Source organism: Amblyraja radiata, chromosome 6 (assembly GCF_010909765.2).
Source record: "Amblyraja radiata isolate CabotCenter1 chromosome 6, sAmbRad1.1.pri, whole genome shotgun sequence".
In the NCBI taxonomy this organism is placed as follows: domain Eukaryota; kingdom Metazoa; phylum Chordata; class Chondrichthyes; order Rajiformes; family Rajidae; genus Amblyraja; species Amblyraja radiata.
This window is the reverse complement of record NC_045961.1, coordinates 27,872,701-27,891,234: the sequence shown is the minus strand read 5'-3', so window position 1 is coordinate 27,891,234 and position 18,534 is coordinate 27,872,701. Positions and strand designations below refer to the sequence as shown.

Below are 18,534 nucleotides of genomic sequence, written 5' to 3'. Positions count from 1 at the left end.
CTTCTCGGGCATCAAACAGTGTGAAACCTCTGCTGGAAGTTTGGATGCTGGTCATAGAGAATATTAAGCCTTGCAATAAGGTTTACCCATAGCCTGTTTGCTCAGTTGCATCCCCAAATGCCAACACTTTTAGAAAGGAGGTGAGGCGTAACTTCTTTAATCAGAGGGTAGTTAATCTGTGGAACTCATTGCACAGTGGATATTTTTAAGACTTATTCTTGATTAGAATGGGTGTCAAGGGTTATGGGGAGAATGCAGGAAAATGGGATTCGGAGGTAAAGATCAGCCATGATTGAATGGCGGAGTAGATTCGATGGGCCGAATGGCCTAATTTGACCAATAACTTGTGAACTTATACACTCAATGCCTTAATGACCAATGCTGGAAAGCCACAAGCACCTATGCAACTGAGAATCTGTGTCATTGCCATTGGGAGGGGGGGATGGGGGGTGGGGGGTGGGGGGGGGGGGGGGGGGGGGGGGCGGACAGAATTTCACTGCAACTCCTTGTTTTCAAGGTGAAAACTCAAAGAAAACAATTCACTGTGGCATAATGCGACTACACATTGGGATTGTTTTCCAAATCATTATGGTCATACTCCTAATATGGATCTATATTAGGAGTATAACATGATGAGAACATGTCCAGTTACAGGATAGTTATACTGAGGCACATTATCAACCTACTTTGCAAAATGAGAAAGTATTCCTGAATTACTTATCTGATGAAGTAATCATTCGGCAACAATCAGGCCTCAACACCTTTGCTGAGGAATCACTCTAACATACTCCCCAGATTAGATTCCACTTGTCTATTCATGCCAACAGTTCCGAGGGGGTCAAGTTTCTAAACTTTGCTCTGGTGTAACTACACTGTGTGAACGTCTGCCACAATATCAAGGCAACTTTACACCAAAATGGCTTTTGCTTGAACCTGCACAAAGCAAATGAACGACATTCCCTTACAAATCCAAAAACCAGGTTCCTCCGGGTGGCTGTTTATTATACAGTGGCACGTTTTGCTGATTGCCTGATGTCTACAGCTACTAAACTACTTGTTCAATGATGTGAATAAGTTCCATTATGAGACAAACAAACTGAAAGTCGAACTTTCACAGGTGGACACAGTTCATTGCTTGCAATAATCCTGATGGCCATTAATTAGCATGTCACAAGGTATCTACTGACTATGCCTCTGAATTATTTATTACATTTGTCTAGCATCTGGAGATGTGCAAATGACAAGACTTGCACTTGCTACAGCACTACTGCAGTTTTCATTTTACTTAAAGTAAAATGTTGAACGGGCATAAATTTGACTAATTTGAAATGTATGTGCATTAGGATAAGACGCATCAATTACTGCAAATGTATCTGAAAATGAAAACGATGGAAAGACTTTAACGGCTACTAGCTCAGGGGGAGGCTTGAAAATCAGTCCTACACTTACAACATTAAAAAAAAATCATTAATTTGAATGGTTTTAAAGTGCTGGTAAATGCAAATGGTCATGCAATGCAGGACAGGGGAGCGAGGTTAAAGATTCATGCCTACAAACAGACAAAATCACACTTGTGACGCATTAAATCAATACAGAATAAGGTGACGAGCGAAGCCGAGAATGTCACCAAAAATGTGTGTGTGTGGGTATGAATAGATAATAAAGAACATGGGCTATTTAATATAGAATAAAAAATGAAAGTCCATGTAAATATCTAGTTTTGTTACATTCTGGGGCTTTATTTTCAGAAAATTATAATTGTAAACTGTAACTGGCTAATTTTCATTTCTTCAAGGATTCTCAGGATGCAAAACATATGTCCAGATGGGGGACTGGATAAGATCGCTTTTTATTGAGCAGCCATTCTCTTTAGAAGGGGGAAGATACCCCATGTATAAATCATCAGGAAATACAAATTTACAACATGTGGAACAGCTTTTAAAACAAAAGTGAAAACAAGGGTGACATTTACATTTTAAAATATTGTAAATGGAAATAGAAACTTTGATCAGACTAAGTTCACCAAAATCAATTTGGATTTCTAATGTTGAACCAGTCAACTCTCTATTCAACTGTGTTTAAACAACCCATTTCGAATAGATAGCCAGCAACTTCAAAACAATGGATTAAAATGTCCAAATGTGGAAAGCAACTTGTCCTAGATCAAGGATGGACTCAAAATGCTGGAGTAACTCAGCGGGACAGGCAACATCTCTGGAGAGAAGGAATGGGTGACGTTTCAGGTCGAGACCCTTCTTCAGACCTAGACCCCTAGGACAGCTTGTCCTAGATCATTCTGTCCCAAAAGAAGTTGGCAGCATACTTCAACATATCCGATATTAAGCTGCTACCATAGACAATCGGCATCTGAGTCACGTCAGTTCCTTTCACAATGAATCCATCAATTTGATGTATCCTAAAAGAGGAAACTGGTTCACAGGATAAAGTATGTGAGTGGATACTGAGCGGAAAGAAAATCAGAGATAGTTATTGGAGCAAGTAAGATCATTAAAGTTCAGTCTTATTTAGGAGTCTTGTCTTTTGGAAACAAAAAGTACAAAAAGAAGCAACGTAGATGGATTTGGGAATGGGGCATCAGTGTGCAATGGATGAAAGAGCAGCCACTGATGATGAATTTTAAATGTTGTTATATGTTAATGTGAGGAAGGTAGGCAAATAATCTTCAATTTCTACTTTTTTTTTTTCTCTACTTCATACCCACCATGTCTGGATACATCTACAGGAGGTTCAAAAATAGGTTAAAACCAATTATTTGAAAATATTGTAATGAATGTCAACAAATGCAATAGATCAATGTTTTGTAGTCTCCCACCTGGAGAAGTGCAGGAGACAGCACTGGAGCTCTTTGAAACAGTGTTTTCTGAGTGAATTGCTCTGGTATTTCATTTGGTGTCAAAAGACCCAAACTAAACAAACAGGCCTTCAGCTTTTCACAGCTTCAAAGCAGTCAGTGTGGATGCAGATGGACAAAGCTACTGTCGGTAGCTTGAAGAACAATCAGTACATGCTACAGATGGTGCTTTACTCTCCCCCAACCAAACAAGGCAGTAAAATCATGCTGGATAAGTTGACTCAGAAAACTTACAGCAGTTTTAATAAAAATAACTCAAATGCAAGCACACATGTGTTGGACATAGCAAGGTGAAATAGCTGAAGGCAATAGGTTTGGGCACTAAACAGAGTTAATAGTGGTGTTTGGAGCACAAATATTACAATGCATTCTGGCCTGCAATCTTCTCTTTATTTTCACATTAATGAGATATCTATATTGACACGGTCCAAGTCACAAACCTATGGCCAAGCATTTATTTTTTCCTGCTTCCAAAACACATTCGGCAGATAGTCACTAATACAGAAAGAAGTACTTTAGTTCTAAATGACCTTTACCCCAGATTTCCTTTCTTCTGCTTGAATACACTAACACAAATACTGGCATACCCTCACTATTTCAGTCAAGCAACTATTTCTTATATGAAGATCTAGAAAAAGTGTCCACATATTAATAGGTGTGGGCTTCGAAACCATTATGCGGAAATCCAACCAAGTTTAAACATATTCCCACACCATACAGGATCTATCCCTTCCAGTCCAGAGGCATTTAAGGCAATTGTACACCTTCAACTATCACTTCAACTGAGACCAGCTGTTTAACATGGACTAGGAATCAAATCTAGGGCCTTTTGGTTATGTGGCTCAGCTACACACTTGCTTTATCAATTGAGTCATTAGGAGGTGTTACAACTGCATTCCTATTCTCATAAAATATGGTGTATCCAGCTGTCATCTCACTCTTAGGCCTGTCAACTTAATTTAGCCAACATCAAAATCTTAAGCAGTAATCATTCATGTAAATAAGTGGATATAAATTACTGAAAAGACAAAACCACACCAAATTAGCCATTTATGTTTGTACATTCAATTAAGAAGATTATATTCAAACGTAACAGAAAGAATTAGCTCAAAGGGCATGTCCGTGATTAGGTATTATGAAATTAAATAGGAGGTGGTTTTTGATGATGGCTTAATTACACACCTTCTCACATTTGATCAAGACATTCAATTTCAATATATACTTTAACATAAGATATAAATTAATCATGTAACCATTTCATATTATTTATGGGATATGTTGGGTGTTTATCTTTTGTTATGGTGATTAAATCCTTCATCGGAAAACATTAATAAATTATTTTTCACATTTGTCTCATCAATGCAAAGAGTTTAGTATGAAGCCACGGAATAATTTTCTATTCAGGACACTTCTGCGTTATGTGCTGTGGGCAGCAGCGCGAAGACTGTGGATGCCAATAGAATTAACAAACTCATCAGGAAGGCTGGCTCCGTCCTGGGGGCAGAGATGGATTCTTAGGAGGTGGTCTTGGAGGGGAGGATGCTCCTCAAACTGCGGAGCATCCTGGACAATACAGCTCACCCCCTCCATGACACACTAGTCAACCTTTGGAGTACCTTCAGCAACAGACTGGTTCCACCCAGATGTAGGCATAGGAATACTTTATTGTCACGTGTGAAATAAGCGAGTTCAGTATTCCGAAAAACGCAAGGAATCACGGGGTTTGTCAAAGGTCACTCGCGATAAACATTCTTGGCAACTGCGCTGCTGCATGGATACAGACTTGCGTTTCATCCATAGTCAGGATCGAACCCGGGTCTCCGACGCTGCAAGCGCTGTTGAATTGCTACTGGACCATCCCCGTCCCCTCCAGAGTGCCCCATCCCTGTCCAGGTGCTGCCGGAGATGGCGGGGTGAGCCTGGACTGACCGTAGTCAGACGGGAGTGGCGGCCCAGGCTTCCAGCCAGCACGGAGAAGAAGCGCTAACTCCAGCTCAATTCTGCCTTTCCCGCCGTGTTAACCGACAGCCCTGGACTGACTGGACACCAGCCCGGAGCAGTGGAGTCAGCGCTTCTTCTCCACAGTGGCTGTAAGCCTGGGCCACCACTGCTCCCGGCCAGACACCCGGGTTTGATCCTGACTACGGATGAAATGCAGATCTGTATTCATGCAGCAGCACAGTTGCCGAGAATGTTTATCGCGAGTGACCTATGATCTGGGCACGCGCAGTCGGAATACCGAACTCACTTATTCTTTGCTTGCATACACAATGTATTCAAATAGAAGCCACCTCCAGCGCTGACGAAGTTACAAAGCACGCCCGCTCCCCATTTTATCCCCCACCCCTTGCCCCAACAGTTTCCCCATGCCAGGTCCCCATTGTTCTTTGTACCCCCCCATTTGTCCATTGTTCTCCCCACATCTACGTCCCCCACTCCGGGTCCTGCATTGTTCTTCCCCCCCCCTCACGGTGGTCCCATAGCACAACGCCACAGGATATCCATCTTCCTTGTGGTTATCAAACTGTACAACTCCTCCCCCTTCCTTCATGGGCTCGACTGATCCCACGCCCCTCCCTCCCCAATCTTTGCACACCCCCAATCCTTTCCACTCGTCACTTTTATGGTTCATGTATTTTGTGTTTTATGACTGTTGGCAGATCGATTTCCCTCCTGGGATAAATAAAGTTCTATTGTATTGTATCATATCGTAGTACAATCATCAGCAACACTCAGATTATGTCCAACACTCAGATTAAAGCTCCCTCTATTTCAAATATGCTGAATATCAATCTTTTATTTTATTTAAAACTGGCTGTGAGCTGGCTCAACAAATGTAACAAATGGCTAACAGCCAAGAAGGCCAAAGAGGTTGCAGATTTGATTGCTTCTCACTTCTAGCACTGCAACCAACGTACTGGGTCACGTATTGAGCCCAAGGAAAGACGGACATTCTCAGACACAAAATTACTTATAGGTGGTTGACGAAACCACACCTTGAGAAGATGGCTATGCCTCTCCGGGAGCAGGAACAGTAATCATAACTTAGACACTTGGACAAGTACATGATAGGAAAGGTTTCTCAGGATATGGACCACAAGTGGACAAATGTTTAGCTGAGGCATCTTATCAGTTGGGCCAAAGGGCCAGTTTCCATGCTGTGTGATTCTATGACTAGGAATCCAAAAGCAGATAAAACCATAACAATTCAAGAGATGATCCCGGGGTGATGAGCCATTGAATGATGACTCTCTACCAATCATTTATCTTAGTCAAGCTGTTAGTGGCAATAACTAAATTGAAGAAGTAGCAAGAACTCAGAATGAGGCACGTGTAAAAAAAAGCTCTTTATCAGGGCTCGAAATTAGTGGTTGCCCGGGTGCCAATGACCACCCAAAGTGCCGCCGGCAACCTAAGCGCCGAGTCATTTTGCCCAACTTGGCATGCAGATACTGGTTTATATCGAAGATAGACACAAAAAACTGGAGTAACTCAGCGGGTCAGGCAGCATTTCTGGGGAAAAGGAACGTGATGTTTTGTGTCGGCGACGGCTGTAATGCGTGGGAAATATGCTAAGTGTGGCGTGACTGAGGGTCGGAGCGAATGACGGGCCCTGAACAGCAGCAGCAGCGGCCGCGACAGCGGCTCCATCTTCTCCTCCTCCCGCCCTCCGCCCGGCCTGATCGCGGCCGCTGCTTGCCACTCCACCAGCGGCGCTTTCAAAACAAACCCTCCCTCACGCCGAAGCCGGGAAGAGGGAGGGAGGGAGCAAGCGAGTGGGCGGGCGAGCGAGCTGGAGGCCCCCTTCCGCACTAATTCCCGAGCCTCAATCCATCCATTCCGCACCGATTGACTTCTCAAACCCCCCCTCCCCCCCAAATATGTTTTAATTCCCAATGTTATTATTTGTTTTTAATCAAATTGTGAACACGTGAAACATTAAAACCGCAGTGTTCGATTGTCACTGCTACCGTTGACACGTTATTACAGAATTCATTTTACCAGCAAATCAATGCTTTTAATATGGAGTATCAGTACACTAGTTATTTAATGAAAACATTCACAACTATACATTGGATTTATCCAGATTTTACTTTTACAGTGAGTCATATACATCACAAATTTGGTCAGGAGATATTTCAGTTAAAATTTTAACATAATTCTGAAGTGGGAATGATGGAAACAGCGTTTATCAATAACGTTTTAAAAATCTGATGCGTACAAACTGGGTATCTTCATTGCTGTTCAAACACATACATCTAATCTGAATGTCCGGTAATGTGGCGTTTTGACACCTTTAAACATATTACCAAAAGAATATTTGCTGCAGTTATGTTCTTTGACCATCTCTTGTCAGTTAGTGTGATGTTTAACCTGTCAGATGGATATAGTCGGTTTTAACAGCTATTATCATAAAATGTAGTTTTGATATTTCCTTGCGACCTGCATATTTTGTTGTGGATAAATTATGTGGGAAGCGAGTGTTTCTGTACCAATAGCAATAACGACCAATAGCAATGCTATGGCCATGTCATGATAATTTTCGTTCCTTCACAGGGAACATGCTTGCATCAATCTGTAGTGTGCATGGTTAAGCATATATGTTACCATGGTCCAGGATTTATTGACACAGGTTGATCATACGCTGAATAATCCAACCACATTTTTGTTTGGAAGTGGAAAGAAATAATAGAAATTGCATTAATTGCAACGTGTAAAAAGAGTTGAGATATTGTATTATAATTTTGCTGCATGTCATTGTGGTATATATCATGTCTTGATTGGTGAATATGTTTAGTTTGTGACTTTATTTGAAGCAGAAATAATATATGAATGATTCATTGACCATAATTCTGAATGGTAACTACGCACTTCGTCCGAGCACATTATCGCACGCGTCATGCAAGCCGTCTTAAATGACCACCTAAACTGTCATTCAGCAACCTAAAATACTGCCTAGATTGCCCGGCTGGCAACAGGGAAAAAAAAGTTAAGTGAGAGCCCTGTTTATGATTCTGAGAATAAACCTGCAATGTCACACAAACCCCCACATGAGGTCCAATCTATGTTAGCTACACAAATACCATGCTGGTGTAACAGATTATTTGTTACAGCATTAAATAATTAGTGTTATATAGCTCTAGACATACAATGATGGGAAAAGTTGTCAGATCATTATTTAAATTCAATGAAATGGCTTTAGAAGATCTGGTGGACATGCTTTGATTACAAATAGAACTCCAGCACAAATGTCAGCTCTTTGTTTTCAACACAGCGTCTAACACCCAGGAGTTCTTCAGGAGAGTATAAAATAACTTCAATGTCAACACCTTATTATCTCTACAATGTTCATCTTTACTCTGGATAGATTTACTAAAGCGATACCTATTTGCTTGCAGTACAAGTCAGTTGGCTTTAAGGTGACATCCAAATGGAAAACATTTAAACAAAATAAAAATATCATGTAACATTCATTTTAGTCTTAACTGACTACCCCATTGATGTCAAGTTCTTTACACAGGTGTTGCATCAGTATCAAAGTCAATTTCAAAACTTTTGTTGGCTGGTATTTTGAAATAAGAATTGTACCTAGGTGGTTAACTGCTCCATCTTACCCATCATTTACTCCTTTGTAATATATCTAGTTTCTTAAAATAAAATGCACTAATAAAAAACAAATAAACTTGAGGCATTTTATTAAGATCCAACCAGGGGTAAATACAAACAGAAGCCCCCCCCTGGAAATGATCAAACACAACTGAAAAAAGCTTGCAGGACAATAATTTAAGGATACGATTGCCTGGATTTTGTGGCCAAAGGGAATTAACAATGCTCACCACTGATGCCAAAATAAATTGCCCATCAAGGAGTATAAACTCCTGTAAAATGGGCTTTCCTTTTTTCAACATCAGATGTTGCCAAGTGCTACATCAATGGGAGCCACGTTGATCAGCAATTGGGATGTTACTGAGCCAAATGAGCAACATACCTCGTTGAAGAGGCAGCATCTATGGAGCGAAGAAATAGGTGACGTCACCTATTCCTTCGCTCCATAGATGCTGCCTCACCCGCTGAGTTTCTCCAGCATTTTTGTCTACCTTCCATTTTTCCAGCATCTGCAGTTCTTTCTTAAATACCTCATTGAAGAATACTCTTAGAGAATGAAAATGAATAATTTGAATTAATATCGTACACATTTTAATTCTGTGCAAAATAAAAAGATTTGAATATACACATAAGATTAAGAAATGCCTATTTAAAGAATTAAAAAAGTAAAATATTTGCATTACAGGATATTATCTGTCGATTCAAACATAAAATTTGTTCATTTTTAATTGAAGGGCTTTGAAATTTGTTAAGTAGTAATTATTACATAAAATACAATTATAAACTATTACACCTTATGCAATTAAAGATAATATTGTGAGGATATTTAATAGTGAGAACACTTTGCAAATGCATGAAATTATCATTATTTAGTCATTTCCATTCATTGCAGTGAAGAGCTGAATCACAGACTTTGGGATTTCCACTTTAGCATAAACATGCGCAGGAATCCCGCAATTGCTGTCAGTTTCATGGTGTAAAGATATCCAATGATGTCAGTTTCACTGCCTTTCAACTATACGTTCCAGGCCTCTGTGCAACAAAACTAAACATTGAATGTTTGATTCAAGATGATCTCAAATCCAGGTTAATAAATAATTTCTAAATAATAATCTGGTTTCATGCATGGATTAACATTCCAAAGATATTTGGCAAATCAATTATTTTCTATTCTAATTATTCAATAACTTAAAATCAGATTCAACAGGTCGAGAATATTTTTTTTGCTATATCAAATTTGATAAAATAGGCATTGTTGTAATTGGAAAATTCTTCATGCAACATTTGGTGCAACTAACACAAACAGTAAAACATGTTCTCACATAATATAATCTGGAATATTGCTTGACAAGTGAGTGAAAACTTATTTTTTCTTTGTTTGTACTGCAATTTTCCAGCTCATCATGCTTCCATTAAAGATTATAGATTGTATTTGCCAGTGGTACTCTTTTATCTCAGCTCGTATTCCCTAAAAAAAATAAGAGATTCTAATCGTATTAATATGATATCACTGTAGGGAGAATGCAAGGTGCAGCTAATATTCATTGTGTATTTTGGGTCAGCAGGTAGCAGGCTTTCATTCAAGCCTATTGTGTAACCTAAACTACCACTTTATACAGCCTCAAAATAACGCAATGTCTTTCATAGCATTATATTTTGGATTATGTTATAAACTACCAACAATCAACTTGTCAAAGATATTAGAAGTTACCTCTCTAGAAATTCAGTCCTGTTCTGTAGCAGCTTGACGGACCAAAGTGCAGTTCCATTATGCAACCAAATTCCAAAACACTATGTCCAACCTGGTGTCATTATCACAGAACACCTTTTAGTGGGACAATAGGAATTAATTTCTAATCACCCGCATTTTAACGTGAAGAGCAGGGAAGTTCTCTTGTCAGCATAACTCCTTCAACTAAAATAGGCAATTTAGGGTGCAAATTCGTTGTAATGTTATATACAAGTTAATGGCTTCTAAAAGTAGTACGAATTAAGTTTTCAAAAACACTACTCCGATACCAGAGATCTCTGTTCTTAATGCTTTCAAGAAATAAAACAAATACCATCACTGACGATTCCTATTACTAGAACTAATTCACGAGCTTGCAAAATTATTTACTTTCTGCCGGATGTCATAATATGTGCAAAATAAGCTCTGCATTTTTAGACTGATACATTTGCTGGAATTTGAGGACTTTGCTCGAATCACACAAATGTTGAGCATGGGATTTGATTTATTTCAGTATAATTAGTACCCTTTGACCCAGACTGATACCATGGCTTAAACAGCTAAATTTGCATAAAAGAAAAGGCTGCACAAATTTGCTTTCCATTAACTTACTATGATAAAGGAGGTGGCCTTTCAGTGCATTGGATCGATGCCAGCTCCTCACAGAACAATCCCATTCACCTGAAATAGACGCAACAAACTGGAGTAACTCAGCGGGACAGGCAGCATCTCTGGAGAGAAGGAATGGGTGACGTTTCAGGTCGAGATCCTTCTTCAGATTGTCTGAAGGGTCTCGATCAGATTCAGTCTGAAGAAGGGTCTCGATCTGAAATGTCACCCATTCCTTCTCTCCAGAGATGCTGCCTGTCTTGCTGAGTTACTCCAGCTTTTTGAGTCTATCTTTGATTTAAACCATCTGCAGTTCCTTCTTACACAATCCCATTCACTTTCTCTTAATTTCCCTGCAATTTATTCTCACTCGCATGTCTACCAATTCCCCTCTGAATCTATTAACCCTTACTCTTTTGTTATATTTCCTTACAACAAAAACAGACACCATTCAGCCTACATTCTGGCTATCAGAGAAATCCCACCAGGACCACTTCCCATTCATCTACTGGCAATGTATCTATCCCATCAACTCTTCCTCTGATTTTCCTGCCACCCATCAACACCAGGAGCGATTAACAGCAGCCAATTTACCGACAAACCTGGGCATGTTTGGGAGAGGGAAGGAAACCAGAGCATCCGAGGAAAACCAAAGTGCTCACAGGGAGAATATGCACATTTTACAAAAACAGCACTGAAGATCAGAATTGATGCCAGGACTTGAGCTGCATAGCCATATAACTATCTATTTTGTCTCCTCAAGAGTAAATTCAGGAAACATTCTTCACTTAAAAAGCAAGAGGCAGTATGCATTTTTTTCTTGTCTCAGAGGGTTATGGATACAGTCATTTTTTCTTTAAATACCTCAGCTGTTTAATATATTCTTCATATATTTATATTTTGTGTCAGCTTTATAGTCATCAAGACATACTTCTGGATCTGGTAAGATTATTCCAAACATACTTTCCCCATTTACAGAGAAAGTTCCTACAAGCTCTCTCTTTCCAATTTGTTATCTGAATGATAATGGTCTAGATTTCCTTACCACTGGTGTCCTCATATTCCTTTTACCAGATGCTTCTTACCAGATGCTTCTTACTATAACCACTTCTTACTATAACCACTATCATGACTCGTTATATTGAAAGTTGTCATTACGACTTTGAATGATGTGGATGATATTTTTTTCACTCTTTAGCCACCTAACAGTGTAAAATTAAACTGCAGAACAGTATTGTTGACTTTTGTTTCTCATGATTTAGCATGCAAAATGCTAAATCAGAGGAAGGAAGGACTGCCTTGTGCAAAAGGAACAAAACCAATGGTCTTTTGGTTACAGGTTTATCGCAGGTGGTAGTAGTGGTGACAGCGATTTAAGTGATAAGTTATCACACAGCTATCCTGTTAAAAGCTGAAAGAATTTTCACTTAAGCATGGTTTTTTTGCGTGCAGTGCTGATCCCATGCCTTAAATAAGCCATGTGTCAACAGCACGTAAACACAGATACAATTCTTGCTCTTAATGTTTATTTACTTTCTTCTTATTCTTAAATTGTTTTCCTGTTTATAAATTAAAACATATAATATCTTCTGTGAAAAGTGTAAATAAACAGTTATTTTTAGAAAATGATTTTTATTTACTTAACAACATAGAAGCAAATAACTGTGAGCGAGATCAAAGTTGTAATTTACTCAAAGCATTGAATTACAGTTTATAATGTATGGAAGATTCAATTTCAATCTGAGATGTCTTGACAGCTTGTGAATTGTAGCATTGTTTAAATACACACACTTGCGTGTGCACTCAACATACACACCCACACACACATACAAAATCCTAATGGCTCATAAATAAGGCCCGGTGTAAAGTGCAGATGGACTTCAACATTTTAAGTTAGGCAAGAGATTGTCAAAGTTGCAACAAAAAAAAGTAGCGATATTTATAGCAGCAATTTCCACATGGCAGGAGGCATATTTGTTTCAGGGAAGATAGTTGAGAGTCAGGGAAATGAGGGAGATAAACAGCTTGGTGCACAACTTAAAATCATCTTCAACCAGCCAATAACGGTGTTTTCTTGTGGGTCATGTTAACAATCGGTCATTCTTCACTGAGCAGGAGAGACTAGCAAGGTGGCATCCACCACTAATGGCCTCGGAGTAGAGGTCAAGCTGTCAGTTCTTTGCTTCCTCTCACACTAAGAGAGAAGAGCGGTGAAACCAACACTCGGCAGTGTGCAGCCTGGAAGAGGGTTCTGGGTTCCCCATCCTGGAATCGCACGCGCTGGCATGATGGGCTGACAGTCTGCAATGCCCATCATTTGTCCTGCGCTCTCAATACCATGCACTGATACTGCCAGATACACACTTCTTTCTGCCACTGTCCTTCCACTATTTTGCTTTCTCTCTCCACTTTGGGCATCTGGAACAGAGAGTCTTTGTGTGGCTGAGATAAAGTGTGCGAAGAAGTGAAAGGAGCAGCACTCAGCACTGTCTGTCTACATCAAAGAAATTGCCGAACACTGTGAATTCCGCAATATCTGCAAAAATCACAATTGAGAAATTCACCCAGAGAGTAGTTATGGCAATGCCAAGTAACAAAAACCCTGGTTTGATCTGTTTTCTTTTTTTAGCCACGAGTTGCCACACAATTGGCCTCAGTTCCTCCACATCATGGAAGGCAAATATACAACTGGGTTACAAATCACTACCTAGTAACCCCTGCTGAAGTGTAAACACAAGGATAAGATGCAAGTGTGTTGCATCCCTGTGGCTGCCAGTTACATATTTGCTGGCACTTGTTGGCAAAGCTCATATTAATAACCAAAACTGGGTAATACATAGAGCAACTGCCATCTATAGAACTATACACCACAGTTAGGATCAATATTCTCACAAGAAGTGGGACACACAAGAAAACAAATGTAGAAAGAGATACAATATCTTTCACACAATAGCATGGCTCAGAGAACAGACACACCATTGTCAACAAGTTTTAGTCCAGGTCAAGGCACTAAGCATTCACAAATGTTTGCACCGACTCTGACACTTATCTTTCATATACAAACACAAATAGATAATAATAACACAAATGGATAGCTACAAACTATCTGCAAAGCAACAATACTACAATTTTAATTTAGGAAATGCAATTCAGCCCTAACCTAAAATAATACAACATCTTTATTTTCCTAAGTGCTGTTTGTTATTCTGCACAAGAAGCAGTCAGTGACTGTTATTCAAAACTGCAATTGAAAACATCATGAAATCAAAGTAATTATTTTCCTAGTGGCAATTAACCATTGATATAAGGAAATGTAACTTCTTAGCCAATTCATACGTTTTGAGTGAGCAAATTCAATTATTGATCACACGTCTGGTGTGCTATTTCTTCCATTGAGTTGCAAGGGTCATTCAGTTCAGCCAAGGCTGGCTTTCTCTGTGCCAAAGAGTGAACCCTCCACACAGGTCACAGCTTATTATTTCACAAAAGAGATAAGGGGACCAATAGACCAGACCTGGCTTCTTGGATAACACTTGGGGGAACTTTAAATACGTTAAAATGTAATAGCTTCGCTGGGATGCATAAGGCCTTTTTTTAAAAGAGGGAGCATTTTCAAAATTGCTATGAATTTCTCAAGATTAATCCATGGAGACATTTTTGTTCACAATTTCATGCAAATCAAAGAAAGGTCCACCAAAAAGATGGAAAAATCAAATCAGTTTTTAGGCACACTTTTCAAAGTCTCATAACACATTTTGGAAAAAAAATAGCCGCTGACCACAAACCAAATCCTTCTGAACAAAAACAACAAAGGGAATTCCAAACTCATCACCAAAAACGTGTAGTTGCGCCCCCACTAGCAACCCCTCCCCTTTAGAGATAAGGAGGTAAAGGTAAAGCGAGTAAAAGGAAAGAAAAACTTACAGCGATCAGAGTGAGGTTCCTGTGCTCGCTGGATGCGTTAGGTCCTGCGGGCTGGTCGCTATCACAGTTTTTGGGGGCCCGGCTGCTGTCGTGTTGCTGCTGCTGCTGCTGATGCTGCTTAGCTTTCGGGGTCTTCTTGCTGCGTGTGTCCAGGTACTTCTGGTGCAGAGCGAGTTTGTTCCTTCGCTCCTGCTCGATGCGCTGCGGCTGGGTCTGCTCGTAGCGAACCTGGCAGACTGCATGGTGCCGGCGACACAGCTCGATCCTCTGCCTCAACCTCTCCACGATCGCGCTGTGCTTCGGGTTTGGGGGCATGTTGTAATCCCCCATCCTAACCTCCGGACACACTGTGTTGCCAAGTTTCTTGCCTTTCTTATGCTTTGTTTGTTGTTGTGTTAAAACCTCGGAGAAATAAATCGCAAGGTTCGTACAATAAAAAAGTATTGGTTGTTGTTTGAATCCAATCAAAATCTCAACAAACACGTTTCGGACCCTTCAATGTACTTCCTTCAAGACGACCGAAACCCATTTTCCACTGTGTTACGGTAATATTCCTCCAGTCGCTCGCAAATGGCGAGACCGGCCCCTTCAATGCTCGCTCCCACGGATACTTTCTCTCCCACAAGCAGACAGACAGACACAGATTGTCCGGATCTCCCTCTTCGACCGCACAACGGAGAGAGAGAGAGAGTGAAGGAGGAATGAAAAAAAACTACTCGAGAAGGGGGGGAAAACGTGAAGGGAGAGAGAGCGAGAGAGAGGGGAGGGGGTGGGAGAGAGAGAAAGAAAGACACAACAACACACACACACACACGCACAAAAGTCTTCAAGAAGAACAGACGCCGCCGAAACTTGGCGAGAAGCGCCGGGTAGCTGCGGGGATCGGGCAGGCGATGCCGTCCACGGCCATCCAGAGGTGGGATGTGCAGGGCTGGCGGCACTCGGCACAGTGTCTGCTCTCTCCGGGCTACTGCCGCTGCCGCCGCCGCTGTCTGCAGCCTCCAAGCACCGAGCCCGCTCTCCTCTCCTCTCCTCTCCTCACATCACATTGTGTGTGTGTGTGTGTGTGAGAGAGAGAGCAAGCGAGGAGGCGCTTCCCTCCACAGACTAGCGGAACGATACCGCCACTGCCTGAGTAAACAAGGGAATGGAAAGGAAAATAAAACCACAGTCTCCAAACGCAAACAAAATGGGCGAAGCGGCAGATTTGTTTATTTTATTTTTTTGGGGGGGTGGGGGTAAAGGCGACTGATTCATTGAAAAGAAAAGTCAGCCTATAAATAAAGCGTTAAAGCTTCGCTCGCTGCAACTGCACGGAGAGTCTGATCGGCAGGGCCGCTCTCGGGACCGATTCTTCCAGCTTTCCTTTAAGTTTCTCCACAATTTGGCGAGCTTTTTGTGGATTGAGAAACTTATTGAATGGAAACGCTTCTGTTCCTCTGAAGTGAATCTAATTCCACTAACTCCTCGGCCAAATCAGAGGAAGTTTTGTCTTTGTCCTGTGCGATTGGAGAAATGCATGGACACACATGTGTTGAAAAGACTGTGCTATAAATCCAGAGTCCAGCAACAGTCTTATGCCTCAGATGCTTCATATTACAATACAGGCCTCTCACTCGGGTGCGTGAGTCCATTCTGGCTAAAAGGAAGTATAATCAAAGAACTCCCTTTAATATGTTTTTTGTTGTTGTCGTTGTTTGGTTACTGTTTCACCGTTCATTCGAGTCACAGCCACTGGCAATCCGTGCTGTCGCAGTCAATGAAGACCGTCTGTCAACGACCCAGTGTGATGAATAACCAGTTACCATCGGCGAGGAAGCACCTTACCTCTTAGCACAGCATAAATCTGCATCTGAAATCACCAAGTGGGGAACGAAAGGCAGGCTCATCTGCTTGCTCCAATCACTGCACTTTTACCCCAGGACAAGCCAGGTATTGTTCACATTACAACTATTAATTTGGAGCACACACGTTACAACGATTCAAAGATAACTTCGGAAGATTAACATCAGTTTGAATTAAGTTACTTTGCACCAACATGCAGTGTAGAACTGGAAGCAGAAAATCAGCTGAACAGTTTTTTGTTTGGTAAATACAATCATTGATGTTGCAATAAAGAATGTAGAAGAAGTTGCTTATATCACTTCAAGACAAAGTTGAACAAATATTTTGAAAACACTTGATACAAGTGCAAGGAAAGTAGAATGGAAAATAGCGTGGACCTATATTTTCCAACAGGATTAAGATCTTCTTTGTTTCTATGATGTGAGTCTGAAGTAAAGCAAAGTGGAAGTCACTACATGAGTAGTCACAAATTGATTTGCATTGATACCACGTGGAAGAATCATTTCTGGAGCGGGAAATCCAATTCCAGGCAAAGCTCTGTCTAAAACCAGTTGCCTGAATGCCAAACCAGCATGACTCATTTAGTCAAGATATTTGGAGTATATTTTGGTGGAAAAGGTGCCTCACTGATGAACAACCAAACTGGAACTGGACAACCCTCTTAGCTTCCCATTTAATCTCAGCTAGTCTCTGCAACTATGCATTTATCATAGAAACATAGAAACATAGAAAATAGGTGCAGGAGTAGGCCATTCGGCCCTTCGAGCCTGCACCGCCATTCAATATGATCATGGCTGATCATCCAACCCAGTATCCTGTACCTGCCTTCTCTCCATACCCTCTGATCCCTTTAGCCACAAGGGCCACATCTAACTCCCTCTTAAATATAGCCAATGATCTGGCCTCATCTACCTTCTGTGGCAGAGAATTCCACAGATTCACCACTCTGTGTGAAAAATGCTATTTTCTCATCTCGGTCCTGAAAGACCCTTATCCTTAAACTGTGACCCCTTGTTCTGGACTTCCCCAACATCGGGAACAATCTTCCTGCATCTAGCCTGTCCAACCCCTTAAGAATTTTGTACGTTTGCATAAGATCCCCGCTCAATCTTCTGTAACATCACAACAACAGACAATCTTGATGGTTTCAGGTCTTGCTGTGGTTACAGCAACCAGGCCTTATACCTCACCGCTTTTATTGAAGTATGTGCCCAATGCTGGTAGAAGAATGGTGGCTTCCATTCTACCTTAATTGGATAATGAAACAATGTCATGAAAGGGACTGATGATTAAAGTGTCCAATACAAACAAATATTATACCTCATCACGATTACAATTTCCCATTATTAATTCCATATCCATGAGGTTAATGAAGTCAATGAGGTTAATGAAGTTAATGATCTACAGAGATCGGTGTTGGTCACAGTCATTCTTCCACATCTTTGTGATTGACATCCCCCAGACAAGTTCTGCCATAATCACTGTAGTAGCCATTTAGCTTAACTCAGTATGTTATAACTATAACCAGTTACCTTTACATTTTATCTGCCTGTAATTATGTGGGTGGGATTTATACATAATCTGAGGCGTGTTTGCAGCTCGGATTCTCGCGCAGATTCCCTAGTAGTTAGTTTAGTTTGAAAGTTAGTTTACCTTTCCTATTCATGTACTGAACAAATGTCTTTTAAATGCTGTCATTGTACCATCAACCACATTTTCTGGCAGCTTGTTCCATCCTCTGTGTGATAACAATGCCCCTCGGGTTCCTAATAAATCTAATAAGTTCTCCTCTTTAAATCTATGACTTCTAGTTCCCGATTCCCCAACTCTAATAAATAACATTGTACAATCATCTTACCATTGCCCTTCATGTTTATACACAACTGTATAGGCTTCTATTGAAGGAACATTGTCCCACACTGAACAATCTCTCCCTATAAAGCCCTCA

At 40.7% G+C, this 18,534-nt stretch overlaps 1 protein-coding gene across 1 annotated transcript in view; it reads right to left on the bottom strand.

The window, feature by feature from the left end:
- Positions 1-16,605, bottom strand: part of maml2 (mastermind like transcriptional coactivator 2) — a 365,731-nt gene extending 349,126 nt beyond the window's left edge. The window contains exon 1 of the mRNA XM_033022374.1: positions 14,742-16,605. Within this exon, the coding sequence (XP_032878265.1) occupies positions 14,742-15,071 (330 nt within the window). The 5' untranslated portion in view covers positions 15,072-16,605. The remainder of the gene's footprint in view (positions 1-14,741) is intronic.
- Positions 16,606-18,534: the final 1,929 nt, after the last annotated feature.